This window comes from Amaranthus tricolor, chromosome 4 (assembly GCF_026212465.1).
Source record: "Amaranthus tricolor cultivar Red isolate AtriRed21 chromosome 4, ASM2621246v1, whole genome shotgun sequence".
NCBI lineage: Eukaryota > Viridiplantae > Streptophyta > Magnoliopsida > Caryophyllales > Amaranthaceae > Amaranthus > Amaranthus tricolor.
Window position 1 is genome coordinate 997,040 of NC_080050.1, and position 20,785 is coordinate 1,017,824.

At 31.1% G+C, this 20,785-nt stretch overlaps 3 protein-coding genes and 1 non-coding gene across 4 annotated transcripts; all 4 read left to right on the forward strand.

Annotated features, from left to right (window-relative positions):
- The first annotated feature begins 596 nt into the window (after nt 1-596).
- Nucleotides 597-9,006, forward strand: LOC130811368 (uncharacterized). Its single transcript, XM_057677645.1, has 10 exons — nt 597-1,055; nt 5,170-5,306; nt 5,379-5,552; nt 5,884-6,120; nt 6,210-6,310; nt 6,426-6,498; nt 6,696-6,764; nt 6,903-7,010; nt 7,791-7,916; nt 8,624-9,006. The coding sequence occupies exons 1-10, from the start codon at nt 755-757 to the stop codon at nt 8,816-8,818; spliced, it is 1,521 nt and encodes a 506-aa protein (XP_057533628.1). The 5' UTR covers nt 597-754; the 3' UTR covers nt 8,819-9,006.
- Nucleotides 9,007-12,017: 3,011 nt separating this feature from the next.
- On the forward strand, nt 12,018-13,683 carry LOC130811369 (probable WRKY transcription factor 43). Its single transcript, XM_057677647.1, has 2 exons — nt 12,018-12,441; nt 13,384-13,683. Exons 1-2 carry the CDS (start codon nt 12,140-12,142, stop codon nt 13,562-13,564), a joined length of 483 nt encoding a protein of 160 aa, XP_057533630.1. The 5' UTR covers nt 12,018-12,139; the 3' UTR covers nt 13,565-13,683.
- A 2,506-nt stretch (nt 13,684-16,189) lies between these two features.
- Nucleotides 16,190-19,592, forward strand: LOC130811370 (desiccation protectant protein Lea14 homolog). Its single transcript, XM_057677648.1, has 2 exons — nt 16,190-16,514; nt 19,034-19,592. The coding sequence occupies exons 1-2, from the start codon at nt 16,309-16,311 to the stop codon at nt 19,314-19,316; spliced, it is 489 nt and encodes a 162-aa protein (XP_057533631.1). The 5' UTR covers nt 16,190-16,308; the 3' UTR covers nt 19,317-19,592.
- Nucleotides 19,593-20,233: 641 nt separating this feature from the next.
- TRNAA-AGC (transfer RNA alanine (anticodon AGC)) lies at nt 20,234-20,306 on the forward strand. Its single transcript has one exon. It is a non-coding gene; the product is annotated as a tRNA-Ala (tRNA).
- Nucleotides 20,307-20,785: the final 479 nt, after the last annotated feature.

Here is a 20,785-nt window from a genome sequence, read left to right on the forward strand (position 1 = left end):
ATAACTATGGAGAAACTTCAATAAGTATCATCGGATTGATTTCAGATTAAGTGTTTTAAATTGGTTTAAAATCTGATCTTGTGTTCACATTAATTTTTATATAATTTTAAATTTAATTTAAAGTCAGGTAAAGTTAAATTCGATTAAAAAGTCGGATAAATATCAAGCACTTTTCTCCACAACCCATTGCACCATTTGCTTCCCTAAGTAAAAGCTCAACCACATTAATCATAGTTTTTTATTTAACTGTAATTTAAAACAAAGACTAATGCTAGACTATTCATTTTTTAGGATGTTTCGAGTTAGGATCATTTTATGTCGTCAATAAGTTAAATAAAGCAAATTAAGTTTGGTTACCGCATCGATTAATCATTCTAGCTCGGATCAAATGCATATTATTTATGGATAATGTAATTAACACACTTCAAATCAACTTACAAAATATTTATACGCTCGAAAGAATCGATTAAGTTAATTTAGTCAAATTTTAATGATCTTATTTATATTAATTTTTGTAATGTGGCTCATAGTCATGCTATATCTAGAAGGAATTAAAATAGTTATGAACATATGACTATATTACTAAGTTTTATTTTCACACTTAAACAAAAAATAATTTTTAATATAATATAATTTTTTTAGTTTACTTATTTTTTCTAGAAAAAAGAATATTACATGACCTTTTTGAAGGATTGAACAACCAAACCAAAAAGTTTCCATTTCATCAGGAAGAACGTGGTCAACACAAATACATATGGGTTCCATATTTAAAGCAACCCCATTGTTACTGCTGCTTCATCGTTCTTCTTCAACTGCTCCTATTTCTTTACTACATTCTCATCTCACTATTCTCTCTCCTCGCCGCCGACTTTCATCTCTCGCGTCCATGGCTGGTCAAAGCTCTACCGCCGTCGAAACTTCGGCGGAGCATAAAGTCGGTGACTGGTTCTCGGTACCGGAGCTTCGACTTCGAGGTCACTACTTCAACGTTCCTCTCGATTACAATAATTCATCCGGTCGTAAAATCACTGTCTTCGCTCGTGAAGTTGTCGCCGGTATTTTTTTCTCCTTTTCACTTTTTATTCTTTGATTGTGGTTTTATAGGTTTTGTATATTTTATTTTATTAAAGTAATTGCGATATAAATCTGTTTTTTTGATGATTTTGTGAGATCATATGAATCTAGCTTTTGGTGGAAAGTAGCTTTCTAAAGATTCAGAAAAGTGTATAAGAAAAAGGAGTGGAGCCTTTTCTGTTTGCCTTTTGTAGAAACTTGTTTTGTTTTTTTATTGAGATGGATGAAATTTTGTTGTTCATTTTTCATTAAGGATAAAGGATTATTATAAGATGTTACATGAATCATGAATTAGCATTATTGCATTTTGTTGTTGGATGGATAAAAGTTAAGTTATTTGTCAAGAATTAGGAATATGATTATATAGGACATGATTCATGAGTTAACATTATTGCAATTTGTTGTTGGATGGATAAGTTATCTTATAATCTAGAGTTGAGGAACATGATTATATAGGATATGATTCATGAGTTAACTTGTGTTGTTACAACATCAACATTGCATTACCCTAATGTCATTTAGGCATCCATCTAAGGTGGACCTTACCTTTGTCAATGATAAAACTTTGTTAATAATAAAACTAACAAAGAGGTCGTTTCCGATTAACCTTGGTAGCAAATGCATATAATTTCACATAAATATGATGTGCATAGGATTTAATGACCTATTTTACTTTAATTCATTATCATTTGAAATCAAAAAAATTTTAAATCTTTTGCTCCATCGAAATAATGGACAAAAACTTTATGTTGTTGAATGAACAAAATTTTGTTATTACTTATTTGTCTTTATAGAGGACTATGACATGAAACATGAGTTAAATATTGTTAGATTTTTCTCAAGTTAATTATTGGATCCACAATTCACGTTCACTATTGATAATAATATCAATTTGTTTTGTGGAGTGGCCTTAATTATAGTTATATGTAGGGGGACTCACCAATAATTTGTGGAGTAGTGGTACGAATATAGATTTTATTGTATTAATTTTTCCACTTAATACAATATTGGGAGTAAGTATTAATCATTAATTCATATAAGTTATCGGTAGGGCAATCACATGATGTAGCTAGATTGTTCAATCAAGGTGTTCCCAATCTTGAATCTTCGTGTTGGTGGGACTCACCAATAATTTTGGAGCAGTCTATTTCACCCATATAAATGATCCAAATTGAGAAATGAACCAAAAAATACCCTGGGTGTATGGTGCACCAGGAGGAAGATAGTGTCATTTTGACTTGCAACAGGATGAAGCATAAATAAATACGTTTTCTGGACTTGCCATATTGGGTCAGATTGCTTTTCATATCGAGTCACATGATATATATGTAGAAGTTATAGATGTTACCTTGGTTTCTTTTTATTTCTATTATATGGTAACTTCTGAATCCAATAAAGTTGATGTAATACTCTTCCTTTGTCCCACTAAATTTTCTCTGTTGGTAATTGGTGAGAAAACTAGGAAAAACGGGTAAATTGGCATTTTATGGGGAAAGTTAGAGAAATATGTGGATGATATGAAAATGTAAGTTAAATGAATGGAGGAAAAAAGAATGTGAGTCATAGTTAAAAATAAAAATGAGGCAAATTTAATAGAACAGAATAAAATAAGCAAAATTTGTAGGACATAAAGGAGTATATTGGAAATTGCATGTGGGATAGAGGGGGAAGCGGAAATGAAGAAGTGGAAAATAAAAATATGTAAATGAGTAAGTAGAGAAAAATGCTGGAACCAAATATAGGACATTTGGGGAATAATGAAAACTAATGTTTGTCAAAATGGAAATAGTAGAAATATTGATACAAAAACTAATGGATGAAAACAAAAAGGCAGACAAACAAATAGAAGTTGCATTTAAAATATTTTAATGTCAATAAGCAACACTTGCATAAGAGTGTTTGTAGGTTTATATGTATACAACCTTATCATTGTAATTTGTATTAACAAATAGGCTGTTTTCGATTGACCTTTCGTTACGAATCATTTACAACTTTATATATAGACAAACAGTGTACTAGATTTAATGAGTTATTTTGTATGTCTATTGGGGTGATAAAACTTGGATTGATAATACTTTGTCACCTTGAGAATAGGTGTTACACATTAGAGAAAGAGTGATAGATTAAGGTGAAAAGTGGAGAAAGAATGAAGGGTGACAATATTTTCATTTTTTGTACTAGACTAGAGAGAAAGGGGCGATGAAACACACCTTTTTTTCTCCCCAATAGAAAGAAATATGAGTGAAAATAAGAGCGATTCACTAGAAAAAAGAGTGGAAAATAGGGTGGAAAGATAATAAAAAGGTGGTGAAATCCACCTTTTTTCTCTCCATAAGAAGATACCCAGTTGACATGCTATAAAGTGTTGGCTCTGAAGAATGGACATACAAACAAAAAGAAATTAAGTGTAAAATTCTTGTTGAATAATTTTCTAACAGAATATGCTTATATTAGCAAATCAGTCCGACATAATATGCAGTGGGCTTGACTGAAGATGAACTATGATGTTTTTATGCATTCATCAGTCCTCTTAATAGAAGATGCCGGCATATGACATATACATGCCATTCATTCGCACAATTAGCTTGTGGCATTTGATATGCGAATGCTCTGGCATGGAAACAAGACTAACATGTTAGGGATGGACATAGTTATTGTAATTTCATTAGGTTGGCGTTGTTCTAGATTTCACCATGACGAAACAGGTTTCAATACTGATGTCTAGCAAGTATAGATCAGTTCCTGAAGGACTGACCTGAAAAAAATAATTTAGTTCATACTTTAGGGTTAAGAAGTTCCAATGAGTTTGAATAAAGGCTAGGTCATAACTACATAAAGTTTAGAGAAGTCTGGTTCGTAAATCCCATTTAGCATGTAATTTCAGTTAACCATTGATTAGTTCAAACAAGTTTTTGTCCGGAGGTGAGAAGAGCATAACCAAAGTAATTATTTGAATTTTAACTTGCAAACCCAGCCTATGAAAATTATCAATATTGTTCATTCGACTAAACAATTTTTTATTCTAAATTGTGAATTTGAACTGCAGTTTCAAATGGTGCCCTTGCTTATAATGTATTCTTATTTACTACTACCGAGTCATATTCTATTCTCATAGTTTAGTTTCCAAATAATTTTAGATAAGGATATTCTGGTCTCACTTTTAGTTGCATAATTTATCTCACTCAAGTGTAAGAGGCTGACATAGTACTTCCATCTCTCTGTTTTCGACATTTATGTGCTGAACTTGACACTTGTTCAGGAAAGGAGGGAGTATTACATACTGTACAGTACTACCATCCCTCTACCATTGACATAACCTTAGGAGGCTGTTTAAATGACGGCAAGTTTAGTAAACACACACAGCTACAAATTTGACTTTCTTCGACTAATGACATTTGATAGTTAGGTAATATCTCAAGGGTAAACTTCATAAAACAACATTAAACATTTTACTGGATTCCATAGTGTAGCTAAAATGAATTGAACAATAAATTGAGGACTCAAGAGTAAGTTGTGAGACAAGAATTACTCAAAAGTAAGTTGTGAGACAAGAATTATAATTTAGAGAGCTGTTTCTTTTGCTTGTCTAGGTAAAACTTTCATCTACGTTATTCTTTATTAGGTTCTAGCTTTGCCATAGACCATGCTTCTGAAGAAAGGAAAACAATCAATTGCATGCTTGATTGTTTCTGTTGAGAATTGTATTCAATTTATCCATTAAGTTAGAATTTTATGAATGTATAACTTCCTTTTTGACTAATGGATATTGTTGTATCCCATTTCCTTCAAAATACATATTAATTAAACAGTTGAGGTAAAAAATGGATAGGATTTTTTGTTTTTGGTTCTTATGTTATGATTTAATAGGTTGTTCTCATAGTCCTTACTAGAATGTTTGAACTGGAAACAATCAAAAGGCTTAACTATTTATAATGAAGATCCTTCTACTACTAGCTTGGAGAAGTGAAAATTGGCACAAAGTACAAACTAATTCTGTTCTATCTGTCTTCAATGCAAAATGCATTATTATGGTTGTTTCTGCCTTATTTTTGCCAACTAAAGCTTTACCAGAAAATTTTCTCCTTTTTCTCCCAGCGGGTAAGGAGGATCAGCCTCTGCCATATCTTCTGTACCTGCAAGGTGGACCTGGATTTGAGTCTCCACGTCCTACTGAATCAAATGGTTGGATCGGTAAAGCATGCGAAGGCTATCGTGTTGTGTTGTTGGATCAGGCAAGGACTATTATTATGATTAGTTTATGGTTCTTGGTATTTTCTTGTATATCTAATGGAGTTTTTATGCAGCGTGGAACAGGCTTGTCAACTCCTTTGACTGAATCATCTATGCGGCAAATGGAATCCGCAGAAGATCAGGCTGAATATTTGGTACACTTTCGAGCAGACAACATAGTAAAGGATGCTGAATTTATTAGAGTGCGTTTGGTTCCTGAAGCTGGGCCTTGGACCATCTTGGGCCAGGTAAGAATTGACTTGTGTATGTATCCTGATTTTCTGAGTGCATACAGATGTTTGCCCCATCTTTAAGTGTATTTACAGAGAAAAGGATATTGGTCCGTGTTCTTTTATCTTAAACTCACTTGGTGGTTTGCATTCATTATGTCGTCTTCTAAAATACTTACAAATCTTTGCCATATTCCCTTATCTTAAGCTTTGCATTCATTATGTTATTTTCTAAACTACTTTGAAATCTCTGCCTAAGTTATCATGTTCTGTAGTTTACACACTGATTGTTGAACTCATCGTTATACCCTTATCAACATAATGACCCTTTTTTCCCTTTTATTTCTAGAGCTATGGCGGTTTTTGTGCTGTTACATATCTAAGTTTCGCCCCTCAAGGTTTAAAGCAAGTCCTTGTAACAGGCGGAATTCCTCCAATTGGAGATGGCTGTACTGCAGATGCCGTGTATCATGCTTGCTTTGAAAAGATTGCTAGCCAAAATGAGAAATTTTATGAAAGATTTCCCCAGGATGTCGAAGTTGTCCAAAATATTGTTAAATACTTGACAAGTTGTGAAGGCGGCGGGGTATGGCTTGTTAACACATAATTCACTTTTCAACCTTTTGATTGTTTTCTAATTGAGCATCATTCTATCTCTTCTTGCTTTCTACGTAGGTGCCTCTACCATCTGGTGGAATGTTAACCCCAAGGGGACTTCAAACTCTGGGCCTTACTGGTCTAGGGTCCGGTGCTGGTTTTGAGCGATTGCATTACATGTAAGTAGCTGTTGCTGTTCAATATCGTGATTTGCTTAATCTGTGAGATGTATTGGCTAATTCTTTTCATTTGCTTCTCTTATTTTTTTCCTTTCTGTTCACTTCTTGTCCACAGGCTAGAGAGAGCCTGGGATCCTGTTATAACTCCAGGAGCACCAAAGCAACTCAGCTATAACTTTTTGAATGCAGTAAGTTATTTAATTCCTGCATACATGTTAGCAAGGAGCATTTCCCACCGGAACCTTTTGAGCTCTTTGTTACGGACCTCATGGTTTTCCAAATTTGTTTAAAACCTGTTTTCTCCGTTTTGACAGTAACTTCTTGAATGTTTCTTCATAGGACGTTCCTGTATGACAATTAATATTGAAACTTTTCTGAATGGCAGTTTGATAGTTGGATGTCTTTCAATATGAATCCACTGTATGTGATCCTTCATGAGTTGATTTACTGCCAAGTAAGTTTGAAACGTTGAAACGTTCCTGTATTAACAAGTACTGCATCATGCATTCATGTAGTGAAGGAGAAATGCTTGCTGCAATATGTTGCAAAGATTTCTGGTGGACAGTGTTTTTCGTTGTTTTTGAATCTGCAGGGTGCACCATCAAAGTGGGCTGCTCAAAGAATTAGGGAGGCGAAGGGAAGCCAGTTTGATGCAGTAACGGCAGCAAAGGAAGGGCGTCCTGTGTATTTCACTGGAGAGGTATGTATTATGTTGAGCCTATGTTTGCCCATATCATGTTACCGTTTACCATTTTGCTATGATACCATTCTTCGTTGTGGAAGAGCTTGGAGGCAGTTGCTTATAGCACTGGCTTCCAAGATCTAAACCCTGGGGCTTGGATCGAACTGTCATGTGCTCCTGAGGTAGGCGTAGGATGTTGCTGGATTATACACAAAACCCCTAAACGATTAATGTACTCCAAGTCTCCAATTCTGACCCTTTTGTTTACCTTGTTATCAATAAAAATAATTTATTCCTAATTTTGGCTTTACCTTTGTGTTTACCCTGTTTTCAATCCAGTTGAAATATATCTTCAGAATACCTTGTCCACAAGATGCTTTTTAGAGTGGACTCTGTCATATATGCCCTGCAACTAAAGATAGATTTATACTCAAAACTATTATATATGTGTCCATTGGCTTGTTCAAGACAAGCGGTGACTTTAGCCTTTTTGTTTGACAATTAGCTTTTTTTGTTTGTCATTGACAAAATCAATTCCACCGCTTTTTTTTGTGCCTAAAACATAGGAATTACATTGATTCAAAGAAAACCCATGTGATTGAGAGAGCGTGAGAGAGTCAATAGTAGTGGTATATGGGAGCCTTGTGTTGAAGATATATAGAGTGACAGCAGAGCCAGTAAGTCAATAACCTGATCTACATTCAATGCTCGTTGGTGTTCATTTTTCCTTTTAGAATGTGTGGCAGCGGGCTTCTGCTCATGTAGTCTACTCTGACGTGAGTCACTCTGTGTACACAGATGATATTCCCTTGGATGTTTGATGAAATATCTGCCTTGAGACATCTAAAGGATGCAGCGCACTTACTGTCTGAGAAAAAAGATTGGCCTCCATTGTACGACATAGCAGCATTGGAGAAGAACAAGGTTTTGTTCTCTGTCTTTTACTGTTTTGCATGTTCTTTATCCTATTTTCTCTTTGACTGTTTTATTTAGTCTTGAATACCCTTGTTAATACTTGAATGGAGTGTTATTATATGGTAATCCCTGAACAATTGGTACTTATTGGCTAGTACTTTTGCCTAAACACCAGAAATTGGGACTGTGTTTTTTTAGGAGTTCATTCATTATTGCTAACTTTTAAGTATTTATGCCAATTCCCATAGTGATGAAGCTCTCATCCTATCATGAGTTTATCTTCATTATTTTTCTTACCACCCTATACCATATTTGTGAGTAGTGATAAATGGAAATGAATTTTGTTAAGAAAAAGAATGATCAGAGCAGTTGAAATCATAAACCTTATCAAATTGTTTTTCTAGCTAAATCACATATAATTTTCATTACCACTCCTGTTTAATACTTGCAAACAATCAAATGTGCCGTCAAGGTTTTTTTTTTTTTTAATTTTCTGTGGCTACTTCTTGTGTTGATGGAAATGGAAATAGAAATGGAAATATATGAACTAAATACTGAGTTGGAGATCGAACTATATTGCCATGGACCGTGACATGTGATCCTTCATGTGAAAATTTTCATACGATTGTTACCATTTCGCATTCTTATATTTTTCCTGTCATAAACATCGTATTTTGATTCTGTCAAACTTGCATGACAATGGACAATGCTTATAGGTTCCCGTAGCAGCTGCGCTCTACTATGATGACATGTACGTGAACTTTAAGCTAGCCTCTGAAAGTGCTAAACATATCTCCGGGATTAGGCTGTGGATAACAAATGAATACATGCATTCGGGGTTGCGAGATGGCGGAAGTCATGTCTTTGATCATCTGATGGGGTTGCTAAATGGAAAGAAGCCGTTGTTCTAATTTCATTACAAGATTCCAGTTTCCGATTTTACTGTGTTTTTGAGTTGAGAGTTTAAGGTTTGATTAAGCCCGGGGTTCTATTGGGTTCATGTTTTATTTTTGTCCCTTGAAAATTTTGTTTTTTATCATCGATGTCATGTAAATTTTTTTATGATAAATGATTAATAAAGGGATAATAATTGGTTCAATTGGCTACAATATGAACAATAAATAAGACTACAAATATTTCTTTCTTAGTTTTACGGAGTGAGTAAAATCCTCATTTACTCCTTGTTTTTCAAAATGTTTTGTTATGACTTTGCCAAAACAAGGGGTTAAAATAATTAATCTCAATTGAAATTATATATCAATAGACTAGTGGTTTAAATTTGTTTCCTCGGACTCTTGAGATAGTAGGGTGCTTAATTCTAATCACTTACAAAATTAATTTACTTGCAAGTTGTTTCTAAGATTAAGATTTTTTTTTAATTTCTAGTTGATAATAAAATGTTAGTTTTGATACTTTGAAAAATTTATTATTGGGCATTGTCACAATAAGATCCACACTAGGACAAAATGATTGTACACAAACATGGTGCAACAAGTATCCTGTGAAATACCCTCACATGTATGACCAGAGGTATTCAAACAAGTGTTTTAAGGCTTGGAATTGATAAGTTAAAAATTAATTTTTATGGGCTGGACTAAAGGTATTCAAAATAAACCCGATAATTCCATATTTACCCGACGTTATAACTGAATTCGATTTGATCAAACTTAAAAATGGATTTACAATTATGTAAAACCAATGTGGACACAAGACCCAAAACCCGTTATTCGAAATCAACCCAATAATCCAAATGAACACCTCTATGTTTGACTGAAAATTTGTGAACATGATAATGTTTCATCCTAAACTAACTATAGTTAAACTTTTAAAAACATGAATTAGTATAGTGTAAAATGATTATGCATTTATAGTATATAAAAAAGAACGGCTCGTCTTGTATGAGATTGTCTCGCCATACGACGGTTCCATATAATAGCTCATTTCTTTAATTGATTACTTTAAAATTATAAGTATTCGTTTTAAGGTTATAAGTAATCACTCCAAGACTATAAAAAGTAATTATATTAAAATTATAAGTGATCACTTTTATTTAATAAGTAATAAGTAATCATTTTAAGACAAAAAATATATATTGAGTCAGCCCAATAGAAATAGTCTCACCGTTTGACTGTCTCATTTAAAAATTAGTTGAAAAAGAAATATACATGGGTATTTATTCATAAAAGGTTATGTGAAAGGAATAAAAGATCTAAACACTCTTTCTTTGAAGTACCTTACCTAATAAGTCCGACTCGGTAAAAATAAAATTTACTCTTTAAACTACTAAAGATAAGACAAAGTATAAACTTATGTGTACTGTTAATTGAGGACTCGTCTAGATTTTTCATACTCCAATAAATTGGACAATTCAACAAAACCTACTCTAACACAAGTTTTTAGGAGTATACTTTGTGTTTTTGAGTATTTTGAACCTTTTAGGATGGATTTTGTGGAACAAATAAAAAAAATTATTAAATGAACAATTCAATAAATAAGAGTTGAAAGAAAATAATTTTTAAAATAAAGGTTTTTATTTTGCCCGATCATGAGGTAAGGCATTGATCATTGTTACTAACAAAGGGCGATTATTAAGCTGGCTATTGACTCAGTTCAATAATTGTCCGTTGTTGGTAACAATGGACCATTACAATATTGAATCAAAGTCGGTTCAACAATTGCCTACTGTAAGTGACAGAGGACGATTGTTGGTCTGACTTTAACTATGTGTAATAACTCGCTATTACTCATAGGAGACATTACTTTCCTTAGGTTTGGGTGAAAAACGCTTATTTTGAAATTTTTTTGTTTGACCACTTGTTATTGTAATTTTTTATAATAAAAAACTTATTTTATTTATTTTTTTCGGATATTATGCTTGTGCTTTTTAGGCCTAATTGACTCTTGCACTTATATTTATAAATTTTTTTAATAATATTTTTCAACAAATCAGACGTTATATGGCGGGTTGTGAATAATATATCGTTTTGCGTTGAGCCAACCATCCTCAAACAATTATCTATAACATAAACGACTTATGCACATGATCTTGCAGGTAACACCGTAGGCCACAACACAAAAAAATCTATTTTTATTTTCCTTCAAATTTGATTATAAACTGATAGACTACTAAACAAGACGTGATTTATAGGGCTGAGTGGCTCATGAGCATGTCGCTTGCGAGTCGGCTCAGCTAGTATCATGTTTTAAAATATAATATTTACCCTAATAGAATATCCAAAATAAATCCTACCTTGTAGGAAAAGACTAAATACATCCATAAAGGTAGGTGGTTTAACAAATCAACAAACACAAAGTACCTACAATAAGCAAAGTTATAACTATTTTCATACATATATACAATATGCATCATTACATCCTCAAATTAGACACAACATTCACCATTAATAGACTCATTCTAGACAATGACAAATTAATTATATAATATATAATTACATAAAATTACATCCATATCATACATTGGATATATTACTCCACTTTTCTTTCTCCCTTTTGAAAACATACGTAATGTATTAGCGCCAGTAGTTGAACAACAAATATTAGGTATAATGTTGTTCATCTTTGATCTTTCAAACCCTAACTTTCTTCACCTTTTTTTATATAAATTCACATTAATTCACTTAATTCTTTCATTTTTCTACCCTTTTTATTCTTACCCATTTACTACAAATTATATAACCTCATTCTGGCTACGTCTAAATTGTCTAATCAAAACACCATTTTAAATTAATGTTATAAATATTAATTTACGTTATTTTTAATTTGGATTTTTTCATTTCTTCTACGCATTTTATTTTTACCATTTTTTATAAATTATATTTGCTCGTTTTAGGCATTGGACATGTCTAAGTTGTCTGATTGGAACACCTTTTAAATTAATGAGTTACAAATATTAGTTTACGTTACTTTTGAGGCTCAAATTTGCAAGAAAAAAAGTTTATTGCGTATTTTTCTCTGTACGTACGTGTTTCGTTATCGTTGACATCGATCATTGGAAAATATCTCATCGGGTTTGTGTGCTGTTATCTCTTCTTTTTTGCCGATCTTGTTTACAAGCTCAATAACAAATTTATCAGAGAAAATCGTCCATGGATGATCAGCTGCAAAACATTGTCCTACAACAAGTTGATGATCAAGTTCATCATTTTGATCCCTTTGATCTTGATCAAACGACTCAGATTATATCAGAAAACGATGATTGGTCGAGTTTTTTGATGAATTCACCAAGTGCTATTGATGATGAAGTTCACCAAGAAAGCAATTCATGTTTTGATGTTTTAGGAGATAATAAAGGTGGAAATAATGAAAATATAATTAATAAAAAGGAAAATAATATGAAGAAAATAGTTAATAATAATAATAATAATAATAATAATAATAATAATTGGAGGTCAAGAAAAGGGAAGATGATACCTAGATTTGCATTTAAAACAAAGAGTTCTGAAGATATTCTTGATGATGGATATCGTTGGAGGAAATATGGACAGAAATCTGTTAAGAATAACATCTATCCAAGGTATGATGATTTATCATTTCTAATATTTTACTCCCTCCGTTTCTATAACAAAGTAATATTTAACTCAAAAAACTCTCTCATATTCAAGTTAAAAGGTATTTTTTAGGACATGAGAGAACACTTGCAAAAATTAAGTAAGACCAACAATAATATTAACTTTTAGTGACATTGAAAAATAAGCCATTAATTTATTTTTTTACTGTTATAATTGTGTCTTTCAAAAAAAAAAAGTGTTATAATTGTGAAAAATTTTAGTATGATTTTTTCATCATGCTATTAATGGGTTTAATAAATATTACTAAAATATTATATATACCATTAGAAATTTTAAGTTGTGACATTTAAATTAAATATTATTAAATATATCTCGTATATTGTAGTGAATGGTATATGGGGTGAAATCAACAGGACATTGGAGGAAGAATTTCATTAGTTCACATAAGGATTATTAGTAGCATTCTACTTTTGCTATCAATATATATTTGCATGTTTGTATCAAGGAATTAACTTAATTAAAAGCTTAAGCTAATTGTTAAAGCCTCTGGATATGTTATATACTTTAACATGCCCTCTCACACGAGAGTCCATTGGGCTAAAAGAGATTCAGCATAACCCTTCTTATACATGTGCTGAATATTCGACTTTAAATGAGGGTTGATTGATTTTCGAACTGTGACATTTTGTCACACTGGCTTATGATACCATGTTAAGGAACTAATTCAACCACCCATACTTTAAAGGTGAAATATTTAGCGTCGAGTATGAAGAGGGCATTTGTTGCATCTACAATCTTAGCCTAAAGGGCTTTTGTGTGTGGGGTTTGTTAGAGTATATAATATATGGTGAAGCATCAACGGTTAATTTAAGATTTTGGTTAATTTGATTCCTTGAGATTTTGATGAATAATTATTGAAGACTAAAGAAGTTAAGTTGAATAAGCAGGAGCTATTATAGGTGCACACATCTAACATGCAATGTGAAGAAACAAGTCCAAAGGTTATCAAAGGATTCAAGCATTGTTGTGACAACTTATGAAGGAGTTCATAATCACCCTTGTGAGAAGTTGATGGAAGCCCTTTCTCCTCTTCTTAGCCAAATGCAATTTCTCTCTAGCTTAACCTAATTAATTTGTAAAATTAATCATACTTGGTTTGTTAATTAACTGGTTTATCAATTAATTAATTGAAGATGAACAATTTATTATGTTTAGTTTTATAGATTAGAATATGTTTATAATGTATATTTCCACTTGTATTTTATCATCACACACATGAAAATATGTGTACTCATGTATTTATCTATATATACATCTCTTGTTTATAATTTATATATACATCTCTTGTTTATAATTTCTACCTTCATATTCTTTTTTGTATTTATCTATTATAATTTATTTTGTTTCGGTAGATGAGATTAGAAAAGGGTAAGTGTTAAATTAGAACAATATATAACGACAAGAGTATGAGACATGAGATTTGAAATTAAGTCAAGTATAAGACAGAGTATATGAAGTGTAATTTTAGCACAAACAAGATAACGAAAGGTACTAATTAAAAAGTTAGAAGAGAAAGAAATTGCTTAAAGTGGATGCTTTAAGAACCTTAGGTCTATATTTGAGAGTAGTGGGAACATCCAACAAGAGGTGACCCATGGAATTAAGTGTGGATGAAAAAAATAGAGAGCGAATACTAGAATATTATGTGATCGAGGTGTGCACTTAATTGTAAAGAGCAAGTTTTATCGAACGACATTAGACCGATGCTAGTATATGGATCATAATGTTGGACTTTTAAAAAGAATAATAGTAGAAAGATGTGAGTAGTGAAATATGAATGCTTCTATGGATGAATGCGCCTACCTTGAGTAATGAAATTTGAAACGAAAATACATGAAAGGGTTTCGAAGTTACAAATAATGAGAAAAGATGAGAGGGAACCGTTTAAGATGGTTGTACAAAGACGATGTATTACCGAACAGATAAGGAATAAGAATGATAGAGCTCGCGATACTTGAAAAGAAGGTGAGAAATACTAGATATGACTTAAAGGACAAAAATCGAAAAGAATATAAATAATTTAGACTTAAATATTGTAATAATAAAAAACAAAAATAATGAATTACAAAATTCCTTGTAAACAACCACAATTAATACTTCATATTGATTCATGTAGTGAATCATGAGATAGTTGTTAAGATTGCATTATTGTTGTTGTGGGCCAAACTAAGCCCACGTCTTTAAAACTTGAATGGACTGACGCATCCATAAAGTACACGTGCCGACTGCCGACCTTCCATAAAAGTGAAAGTAGTTCTATCTGGATTCTGTGCTACGCATCTCAGATCTGACGTTAATGAACTTAAGACCATTCTAAAGTCTTAACCTTATACACGGTTACACACGTGGTCTATCACGTGTCCCACCGGCATAGTCTACGCTTTTAACATTCGGATTCCCCAATTGTACTCTACAAGGCTATAAGTTTATAAATTGTTTTATAAGACATTTTACCGAACAATCTCAATTTAGGTTGTTAGTTACCTCAGTTTATAAATAAAATATACACTTTGGGTTTTAAATTATCACATTCTCAATATTTATTGGTTAAACTTTGTAGGTGAAAAAATTGTTATTTTATGTTATAAGTCATCTTATATGAGACTCGTCTTATGGTGAGACAACTTTAAAATAAGAAGTACATAAGTTAAAAGTTTCTATATTAGGCTATTTAACCTAAGTAATAGACATGTCTCACTAGACCATCTCATATAAGAGTTTGTATTTACGTTATTAACTTACGGTCCCACAATCACATTTTTTGTTGTTAAAATAATCACATTGAGTTTTAATGTGGACTAAACAATTAAAGTGAGTATTTTTACATTTAAAGTAACTCTTTTAAATAAATAAAATGAGTGTTTTAATATTGAATAAGTGTCAATTTTAACATCTAAAAGTAACATGTTAAATATTACAAAAATTTATAAATAATACTCTCAACAATAGCTCATTAACTCAAAATACCCTAAACTATTATTTAACCATGTATACTTTCAAGTATTAAAATACTTAACCTAATATAGCTCGAACTATTTTTCATTTACTCAAACTATCCAAAATAGTTACTTAAAAGTAATGTGTATACTGTTGAAGGTTATTCATACATGGGGCATCCTTGAATTGGGTGTAAATATTTAAGGAGATGAAAAAAAGTCAAAGTAAGAAAATAAAGTTGATAAATGAGAAATTAGTGAAATATAATTGTTGTAGTGGTGGAAGAATGGTAGCAAAGTGATGAAAAATAAAAGAAGCTCTGGGGTAAATATTTATCCTCGGGAAGGGTGGGGAAATGTATTACCTCCATAATAGGGGAAATTATCTTCTTTTTCCATCATTATTTTTATTTCATACTCATTTTACCTTCTTTACAACTATCTCAGTTACTTTAAATACGTCTCTATTTGCTTTCATTTTATTAGTTTGACTTTATTTCTCCCTTAAATATTTACACTTAATTGAAACATCCCTATAAAATTAAATAATAGTTGAAGATATTTCATGTCGTTGAGCAATATTTTAGATTATTATTAACAAATTTTTCCTAAATATTAAGCAATTAAAAGTAAAAAGATAATAATTGAAAAGATGTTGAATACGTGTGAGACGTGGAATGGTAATAAAGTCAATCAATCAATATGGATCTTCCTCCACCTAAAGTGATTCCCAACATCCCTATTTATAGAAATTGCGATCATTCATTTATTCATTCAATTTTTCCCCAATACTCATTTCTTCAACAAAAAGAAAATCAATTTTTAGTTAATATTTTGATCAATTGTGGGTTCTTTTTATTGAATTAGAAAAGAAAAATGGCAGGATTAATAGACAAAGCGAAGAATTATGTAGCAGAAAAAATAGCAGATTTACCAAAACCAGAAGCAAACATAGAAGATGTTGATCTTAAAGGTGTAGCCAAAGATGGTGTTACGTACTCTGCTAAAGTTGGTGTTTTTAATCCTTATTCTCAATCTATTCCTATTTGTGAGGTTACTTATGTCCTTAGAAGTGATACCAGGTAATTCTTCATTCCTTACACCCTTTTTTTTAATTCATTTTTATAAATTTCATCGATTATTATGAAATTAAATTTGACTTTTTTTTTTTTTTTCTAAATTAGTCTTGTTGTTTTGGGGTTTTGAGATTTACTTGGTATTAAACATGGTGTAAAAAACGGATTTTGGACCGTATTAAGGAATATTTTATGTTTTCGATTGATATTTAGGAGTTATGATACCACCATCGCAATCGTTACCGTATTTTTACGCTATGGTATTAACAGAAGTAGATCTTGTTTAATGCGAGAGATTAATAATTTTTGGGTTATGTGTAAAATTCAAATATCATCTATTTTAATTTTAGAATAAAAAATGTGGTTCATGGGTGAAGAATATTTTTGTGATTAGAGATTATGAATTTGAATCTTAGTCAACGTAATTTTTTTTTTTGCCTATCTAATTTATCATCTAATATCGCCATTGTCGGCTTAAAGGGATATGAGCTTAATTTTGCTATGATTTGAACCTAATTATATGTCATAGACCTAGATTGAGCCCGAAAACTGATATGTTTATTTTAATATTATCTAGTTTGATATATTATGGGTGTATGTTATATTTGAATCTTAGTCAACCAAGTTTTGTTTGAACGCATTAATTTTATTTAGTTTGATTTGAATTAAATCAATAAAAATATCAACTTACAAATAATGATTAGTTTGCCATTCTTTTTTAATTTTTTAGTGCATCTTTTTAAGTCTTATTTGGAATTGTTACATTATATAGGTGAAGCCAAAAATTAAAGTAAGATTTGGCAAATAAATTGTCTTTTTCAAGGAGGCAAAATTAATTTTAAAAAAATACTTTATAGCTAATATTATAAAGAAAAAAAATTCAAAATTAAGGAGAAGCATATTTTGACCCTGACCATCCTTAGCTTCGTCTATGTGGCTTGTTATAAAAGTAGTTTTGTTCTTTGAAGAACTTGATCACTAGAGTTTAATTTCCGTACATTGAACTTTGGCCCAAATGAGATGATCCTACATGTGAAATAAATGAGTATATATACACACACTATTATATAAACTACTTGTGTACATACATTAGACTTTGATACGTCCTCGCTTCATTTGAATCTATGCTAGTTTATTGGTTGACCAAATTAATAGTTTATTTTAAAATAATGTGGATGTTGCAAATTTCTCATTCTTGATGTTTGAACAATGAAGGTGCAAATTGTTTTTTTTTTTTTTTTTTTATTAATTTTGATTTGAGATTAGGTTAGAGAATTTCTATAGATAAAGAAAAAAAAAATAAACTTTTTTATAAATAGTGCGGTCAAAATCGAATCTATATTACAAACATTAAGGAAACATACCTGATTACTAGGCTAATATAAGATTCTCATTACTAATTGCTAATTGCTAATTGGTAAAGCTTTTTAAAGGTTAATTGTGAGGAATTTGTGCTTAAAGTCAAAGGGTGCAACACAATCATTTCCTTTTTCTTTTCTTTACCTTCCAAAAGCCATTTTTTGAGGCTAACAATCACATGTAATTTAACATGTCTATCGTGAATGATTACGAAGTATGCAAATATGATACGAAGAGTAACATTTATTAATTTAATTGTGAGTTTATTATTAATAGTAATATTAATTAATATAATAATAATAATAATAATAATAATAATATATTATTTTCGGCAGCAAATTTAAATGTACAATGAAGTACGTTGAGCCATCGATTAGATGCCAAAAAGCCAAAAATGTATTTTGAACGAACCTTATCATTACTTTCTTTTTATTATTGGGTGAGGAGAATTTTGATAGACATGAGAATAAGGAAATTAATTTTTTTATAGGTGATAATATAAAAATTGAATTCTTATTGCACTGATGAAATAAAAATGCCTGTCACTAATAAATAAATAAAAAATAACCTTAGTGCGTGATCATGTAGGGAACTTGAGTTTTTTGTTTAGTACTTTGGAGAATATTTTATAATTATGCTTAAATTATAAATTATCGTTAAAAAGTCAATGTAATTATTGATTATGCACTTTCATCATAAAATAAACAAAGGCAAAGCAAAAGAAGAAGAATGGCATCTCTTACCACGTCCTTACTTTCATACCTTTATTATTTTTTGGGAATCAGCCTATCTAAGTTCACATTTTGACCCCTCAATTAGCTTTTAAAAAAAAACAAGTCATATAGTATATAGAAGACCATTTCATCATGAAATTAGTTTATATAATTGAGTATTTTAAGATTGTAAGTAATCACTCTAAAGTTATAATTGATTATTTTAAGACAGTATGTGTACATTGACAGTTCAAGAGAAATAATCTCATTGTGAGACGGTCTCATTTGAAAATTTGTGTAAAAAAATCTGTATAAGTTGTTCATGTACGAGGCATGATCGTGTTTTTGTAGTTATATGCTTGTTATGTTACTTTACTGGGTATATTTGACTTTTTTACGTAAGTTAATGTTATATTTTTAGTTGAGTTGATTTTTGTACGAACTTTGTTGTAGGGAGATATTGTCGGGGCGAATGCCAGACCCAGGTTCAATAAAAGGAAAGGAAACCACAATGCTAGAAGTGCCAATGAAAGTGCCTCATAGCGTTCTTGTAAGCTTAGCAAGAGATATTTTTCGAGATTGGGATATCGACTATGAACTCGAGTTGGGTCTTGTCATCGACTTACCTGTTATTGGCACCTTTACCATTCCCCTTTCTTCTAAGGGCGAGATTAAGCTTCCTTCCATCAAAGACTTTTTTAGTGGAGGAGACGACAAGGAAGAAAACAAGGAATGAATCAAAAAGCTTTTATGTTTTATACTTGCTATTTCTCATTGAATTTGCATTCTACAATATTTATTTATATGGTGCAAATTCAAAGCGATACAAGAAAGTACAATGAAAACACTACTGTTATATGCACTCATTAGTTGATGTTAACGATACATTTTTAACTTTCATGTTGGGGAATTTATCTTTGCTTTTTTCAAGAAAAAAATATTGGTGTATTAATTTTACATGAATGTTTCATCGTAATACTAAAGAAATACAATACGAAACGATATTATTGTATGAGGCGGTTTATTGAGGTATGGTCCATAAATTAGTTAAATAACTCAATTAATACAAATTATAATTATATGAACTTCTTGTTTTATTGTCATTTCTCCGAGAAATAAACTCTTAAAACTTAGTTAACACTCAAATTACGTTTTCAATTTCGTCAAAGAAAATTAATCTAAGTTTTGCCCTATACAATCTTGAATTCAATTATAACCTAATTATCTTCCTTATCTTGATTTACCTTGCAATTTAAAAAAAGTACTTGTGAACAATTCATTGCAATACTTGATCCCTTCTATGAGATGGTCTCATCGTGAAACATGCCTCATACTTGAGTTAAAAAGCCCAATAGTGAAAAATTTTAACTTATGGATTTTTTATTTTGAGGTCGTTGCACCGTAAGACGGTCTCATATAAGAAAAGGCTGGAGAAATATTGATTATTCTTAAATTGATACACACAAAAATATTGTGAAATAAATCCATATAAAATTTTGGTGTTTATCCGAGCCATACACGAAATTGATAAAGAGTTTTTTTATCGTACAAGATTAGATAAACTGCGTCCAAATAGCCTATAAAAGTTCTTTTCAACTTCGTAAAGTACTATGCTTAAATATAATACATTAAACGATCATCAAGAACAACATTGGGGATGTAGCTCAGATGGTAGAGCGCTCGCTTAGCATGCGAGAGGTACGGGGATCGATACCCCGCATCTCCATTTTTTTATTTTTCTCTGGCTTTTAGTGTTTTCCCTACTTACATAGTTTCTAACCATGGTTAACGAGCACAGTAGATTTTGACGTGATTTCGTGTCTAGCCATGCTAAGTGCTAAGCATCTTGGCCTCTCAAAATTAGAGTCAAAGAGATGTTCCAAAATCCAAGATGATGTTTTGCTAAATACTCTTGCAATATATGAAATCTAAAAAGTTAATAATTTGTTGAATCTAATTTTCTAAAAATGTTTTTCAAATTCATAGATCAATTATAGTAAACATTAAAATGTTGTACTACATATTTTTATTATACTGAAAATAAGTAAATAAATAATAAAATTAATACTTTATACTCGCTTCGTTTTTTAAAGATGTCCTTATTAGTTTGTTTAGACCGTTTCATTTGTTGTTCCCTTAAAATAAATTTCTCATAAATCTTGTTCATTCTCATTTTAATATTTTATCAATGCTTGTTTTTACAAC

Bases quoted from the DNA above. Each gene is read 5' to 3' on its own strand.
- LOC130811368 (XM_057677645.1), top strand. From the start codon at position 755: ATGGGTTCCATATTTAAAGCAACCCCATTGTTACTGCTGCTTCATCGT. The intron at 5,307-5,378 runs GCAAGGACTATT...GTTTTTATGCAG, and splicing joins GTGTTGTGTTGTTGGATCAG to CGTGGAACAGGCTTGTCAAC. The intron at 5,553-5,883 runs GTAAGAATTGAC...TTTTATTTCTAG, and splicing joins CTTGGACCATCTTGGGCCAG to AGCTATGGCGGTTTTTGTGC.
- LOC130811369 (XM_057677647.1), top strand. From the start codon at position 12,140: ATGAATTCACCAAGTGCTATTGATGATGAAGTTCACCAAGAAAGCAAT. The intron at 12,442-13,383 runs GTATGATGATTT...TTGAATAAGCAG, and splicing joins AAGAATAACATCTATCCAAG to GAGCTATTATAGGTGCACAC.
- LOC130811370 (XM_057677648.1), top strand. From the start codon at position 16,309: ATGGCAGGATTAATAGACAAAGCGAAGAATTATGTAGCAGAAAAAATA. The intron at 16,515-19,033 runs GTAATTCTTCAT...ACTTTGTTGTAG, and splicing joins GTCCTTAGAAGTGATACCAG to GGAGATATTGTCGGGGCGAA.